The 5,475-nt window shown below is 34.9% G+C and overlaps 1 protein-coding gene across 1 annotated transcript; it reads left to right on the forward strand.

The window, feature by feature from the left end:
• Positions 1–220: 220 nt before the first annotated feature.
• LOC21412634 (katanin p80 WD40 repeat-containing subunit B1 homolog) lies at positions 221–2,223 on the forward strand (the record flags this gene model as incomplete). The annotated part of the gene is made up of 6 exons (XM_024171705.1): positions 221–245; positions 414–488; positions 608–720; positions 1,307–1,423; positions 1,521–1,589; positions 1,764–2,223. Coding segments are annotated over 6 exons (460 nt in total), but the record flags the coding sequence as incomplete, so codon positions are not given.
• Between the last annotated feature and the right edge of the window lie 3,252 nt (positions 2,224–5,475).

Below are 5,475 nucleotides of genomic sequence, written 5' to 3' on the forward strand. Positions count from 1 at the left end.
CTAGGAATAGAAGTGACAAATTGTAGCATGCGTAGGTTCAAAAGTTTATTAAATATATATATTTATATATAGAACGTTATCACTGGATTCAATTAAAACATTTAGGGTCCATTTGGTTCATCGGTTTAAACCATAGTTCATGATTTTGACTTTTGAAATTTAAATTTTTGTAAAAGGAAAAATTGTATCAGAACCAAGAACCATGGTCTGAACTATGAAGAACCCCGATAACAAACAAACCTAAGGTACATGTGATAAGAAACTTCTGCTTCTGGTGAAAAGAAAAACAAAAGAAAGACACATGATATTGTTTCTGTTGTTTTGTTTTCGTATTTGAGAAAATGTGTATTTTATGAAATTATTTCTTGAACAATCTCTAAAAGGCAGTCAAGTATGCTTCTGTCTAATTACAGGTGGTGCGGCATTTTTGGGAACGAAATGATGTTAAAGGTGCTATTAATGCCATGAGGAAGCTTCCAGATCATTCTGTGGGTATCATTGGAAAAAAATATTCCTGTAGCTTATTCAGTTTGTTATAGTGGAGATTTATATGCATGTTCTTTTTTTTTTTTCCTTTTCATCTGACAATCATTTGGACTTTGTGCAGGTACAAGCAGATGTAGCCAGTGTTCTCATAGAGAAAATGGATATTCTTAACCTAGATCTATTTTCTTGTTTGCTTCCTGTGCTTCTTGGCTTACTTGACAGCAAGACTGAAAGGTATTTATTTCAAAGAGATGGTCAGCAATTTATGAGGGGTTATTTGCTGTGAAACAAACCTTTCTATATATATATGTGTGTGTATATATTGCCATTCAATTAATAAAAAGAAAATGAAAGGCCTCAGTGACACCTAATTATTTAGAATGGCATAAATATTAGGCTTGCACAGAACCATGGCAAGCCATGTACTTTTCTCACACACATCTATATATATAGGCCCCGTTCATTTCGCCGATTCGAGTTTTGCTACAGTAAAAAGCTCTCAGAAACAGTCACATTTAACTTTTTTGCTACGGTAAAAAGCTCTCACACAAAATCACATCTCAACTCGAATTACAAACTCGAATCAGCGAAATGAACGGGTCTATAGATATATATATTTAAAAAAAAAAATATGTTCAAACTGCTGCCGAGCATCTTCTCGCCGCAATTTAGGAGGCATGTCCTTTGGATCTCACATTTGGTAATTAAATGCTGTTATAGGTCTTAATCATTTTGTATGCTAAGAGCAGATTGAAAACATAGCATTCTATTGCATCAAGAAATAAATCCTTACGAGGAAGTTATTCTTGAAAACCCACAGGCACACGACGTTGTCTTTGGAGATACTATTGAAGCTTGTAGCAGTCTTCGGTCCAGTGATACGCTCAGCCGTCTCGGCACGACGAAGTGTTGGAGTTGATCTTCATGCAGAGCAAAGGTGCTGTATTACTAGATTCGGTTTTCTCTTTTTTATCATTCTGAGTAAACAAGAGTCAACAAGTGCGTGCTGTCTAATTTGAAATTTCCGGGTTCAGGCGGGAATGCTGCAACCGGTGCTCTATTCAGCTGCAACAGATCCAGAAGCTCCTTCCATCACTTGTGAGGTTAGTGTCAACTTGAGCTCTTGTGCTTAAAAACATCTCATCTGCTTAAACGTGCCCAAAGAAAATAATTTGTAGTTGTCAAATGGCCTATACACGTCTTTGGAGCATGTGGCATGTAAAATGGCTTTGTATAATCTGGTTGCAATTAATTAAGAATTTTCTTGTGTTATTCAGGAAGGGTGGTTTGGTGGCAAAAAGTGCTCTGGAACTGAGTCTAGTTCTCCAAGAGTCGTAACAAACTCGAGTACCAGAAGCGAAAAAATGGCAACTTTTGGCTGACATACAATGACAATGTTTTGTGGACCACGGGTTCTGATCGAGTTATAGTTTCACATATTTCGCAATTTTGGTCTGAAATTCCCATATCTTATCGTCATCTTCGGCTTCTATTATTATCGGATCGAGATATAGCTTTGAAGTTACACTGCGGGAGCAAAGCTTAAGCACCACTACTTATTGGCGTTAAGCTCTTGAAGAAGAAAAGTGCCATTACGCAGTTGGCAGATCTCCTAATTTTGATTCTTTGATTCTGGAGATTGTTGATTAATTGTATGTAATCGTGTTCAAGTACATGTGTATACTGCATTGTTTCTTATAATGGTATATATATTATATTTTTTCCCCTTCAAATTTCACCTGGTTTTTGTTTGCATTGCTCTTTTTTGCTGGTACAAATTTCTATTTTCAACATGCGTTTGGTTGGTAAATTCGTATCGTGATTTGAATTATGGTTCGTGGTTCGTTACAGTATTTTCTCATAAAAAATACACGTAAATTGAGAATGATTCTGAATCAAAATTCTGAAAATGCGTTTGGTTGTTTGCATTGCTCTTTTTTGTTGGTACAAATTTCTATTTTCAACATGCGTTTGGTTGGTAAATTCGTACCGTGATTTGAATTATAGTTCGTGGTTCACTACAGTATTTTTTTACAAAATATACACGTAAATCGAGAATAATGCTGAATCATAATTTTGAAAATGTGTTTGATTGGTAGATGCGTTTGGTTGTTTGCATTGCTCTTTTTTTCTAGTACAAATTTCTATTTTCAATAACTCGTTAGTTTAGCAGGTCAAATGTGACCGTTAAGAAATGGTGTAAGGATTTCCTAGCCAAAAAAAAAAAAACAAGCAACAAAAAGAAAATTAAAAAAAAGTTCCTAAGCTGGCCCACTACACGTTGGATTCATGCATTATGCTTCTTCCAGTTCCAGCAAAGACGTTGTGGCATGCCAACTCCCACGTGGCAGTTGCAATGCTTTGCTGACTTATGCCCACTTCTGAATTAGTGAATTTCTTTCTTTTCTTTTATTGGTGTATTGTCAATCTCAATTCTCATGTGCCACGTCTTAGGGTAGTGATAGGTTAAGCCATGCACGTGTCATACAATCGATGGGGCAATGCATTAAAATGGTTCTTTTTTTTTTTTTTCTGGTAGGAATTGATGGTTTGTTATGAACTTTGAAAGAAAATTCTATTCTTTTTGTCATCTTTTTTTACTATTTACATTTATTGTTTAATTTATAGATTATATTATTTCATTTTTTATTTAAATAATAATATATGATATTGATAGAATTTATGTGTTAAACAGTAGGGGTTATATGCTGTGAAACAAACCTTTCTATATATATATATATACGTGTGTGTATATATTGCCATTCAATTAATAAAAAGAAAATGAAAGGCCTAGTGACACCTAATTATTTAGAATGGCATAAATATTAGGCCTGCACAGAACCATGACAAGCGATGTACTTTTCTCACACACATCTATATATATATATATAGATATATATATATTTAAAAAAAAAAGATGTTCAAACCGCTGCCGAGCATCTTCTCGCCGCAATTTAGGAGGCACGTCCTTTGGATCTCACATTTGGTAATTAAATGCTGTTATAGGTCTTAGTCATTTTGTATGCTAAGAGCAGATTGAAAACATATCATTCTATTGCATCAAGAAATAAATCCTTACGAGGAAGTTATTCTTGAAAACCCACAGGCACACGACATTGTCTTTGGAGATACTATTGAAGCTTGTAGCAGTCTTCGGTCCAGTGATACGCTCAGCCGTCTCGGCACGACGAAGTGTTGGAGTTGATCTTCATGCAGAGCAAAGGTGCTGTATTACTAGATTCGGTTTTCTCTTTTTTATCATTCTGAGTAAACAAGAGTCAACAAGTGCGTGCTGTCTAATTTGAAATTTCCGGGTTCAGGCGGGAATGCTGCAACCGGTGCTCTATTCAGCTGCAACAGATCCAGAAGCTCCTTCCATCACTTGTGAGGTTAGTGTCAACTTGAGCTCTTGTGCTTAAAAACATCTCATCTGCTTAAACGTGCCCAAAGAAAATAATTTGTAGTTGTCAAATGGCCTATACACGTCTTTGGAGCATGTGGCATGTAAAATGGCTTTGTATAATCTGGTTGCAAGTAATTAAGAATTTTCTTGTGTTATTCAGGAAGGGTGGTTTGGTGGCAAAAAGTGCTCTGGAACTGAGTCTAGTTCTTCAAGAGTCGTAACAAACTCGAGTACCAGAAGCGAAAAAATGGCAACTTTTGGCTGACATACAATGACAATGTTTTGTGGACCACGGGTTCTGATCGAGTTATAGTTTCACATATTTCGCAATTTTGGTCTGAAATTCCCATATCTTATCGTCATCTTCGGCTTCTATTATTATCGGATCGAGATATAGCTTTGAAGTTACACTGCGGGAGCAAAGCTTAAGCACCACTACTTATTGGCGTTAAGCTCTTGAAGAAGAAAAGTGCCATTACGCAGTTGGCAGATCTCCTAATTTTGATTCTTTGATTCTGGAGATTGTTGATTAATTGTATGTAATCGTGTTCAAGTACATGTGTATACTGCATTGTTTCTTATAATGGTATATATATTATATTTTTTCCCCTTCAAATTTCACCTGGTTTTTGTTTGCATTGCTCTTTTTTGCTGGTACAAATTTCTATTTTCAACATGCGTTTGGTTGGTAAATTCGTATCGTGATTTGAATTATAGTTCGTAGTTCGTTACAGTATTTTCTCACAAAAAATACACGTAAATCGAGAATAATTCTGAAACATAATTCTAAAAATGCGTTTGATTGGTAGATGTGTTTGGTTGTTTGCATTGCTCTTTTTTGCTGGTACAAATTTCTATTTTTAACATGCGTTTGGTGGGTAAATTCGTACTGTGATTTGAATTATAGTCTGTGGTTCACTACAGTATTTTCTTACAAAAAATATACGTAAATTGAGAATAATTTTGAATCATAATTCTGAAAATGCGTTTGATTGGTAGATGCGTTTGGTTGTTTGCATTGCTCTTTTTTTCTAGTACAAATTTCTATTTTCAATAACTCGTTAGTTTAGCAGGTTAAATGTGACCGTTAAGAAATGGTGTAAGGATTTCCTAGCCAAAAAAAAAAAAAAGCAACAAAAAGAAAATTAAAAAAAAGTTCCTAAGCTGGCCCACTACACGTTGGATTCCTGCATTATGCTTCTTCCAGTTCCAGCAAAGACGTTGTGGCATGCCAACTCCCACGTGGCAGTTGCAATGCTTTGCTGACTTATGCCCACTTCTGAATTAGTGAATTTCTTTCTTTTCTTTTATTGGTGTATTGTCAATCTCAATTCTCATGTGCCACGTCTTCAGGGTAGTGATAGGTTAAGCCATGCACGTGTCATACAATCGATGGGGCAATGCATTAAAATGGTTCTTTCTTTTTTTTTTTCTTTTTTTTTTCTGGTAGGAATTGATGGTTTGTTATGAACTTTGAAAGAAAATTCTATTCTTTTTGTCATCTTTTTTTACTATTTACATTTATTGTTTAATTTATAGATTATATTATCTCATTTTTTATTTAAATAATAATATATTATATTTTT

Source organism: Morus notabilis, unplaced genomic scaffold, assembly GCF_000414095.1.
Source record: "Morus notabilis unplaced genomic scaffold, ASM41409v2 Scaffold9590, whole genome shotgun sequence".
Lineage (NCBI taxonomy): Eukaryota > Viridiplantae > Streptophyta > Magnoliopsida > Rosales > Moraceae > Morus > Morus notabilis.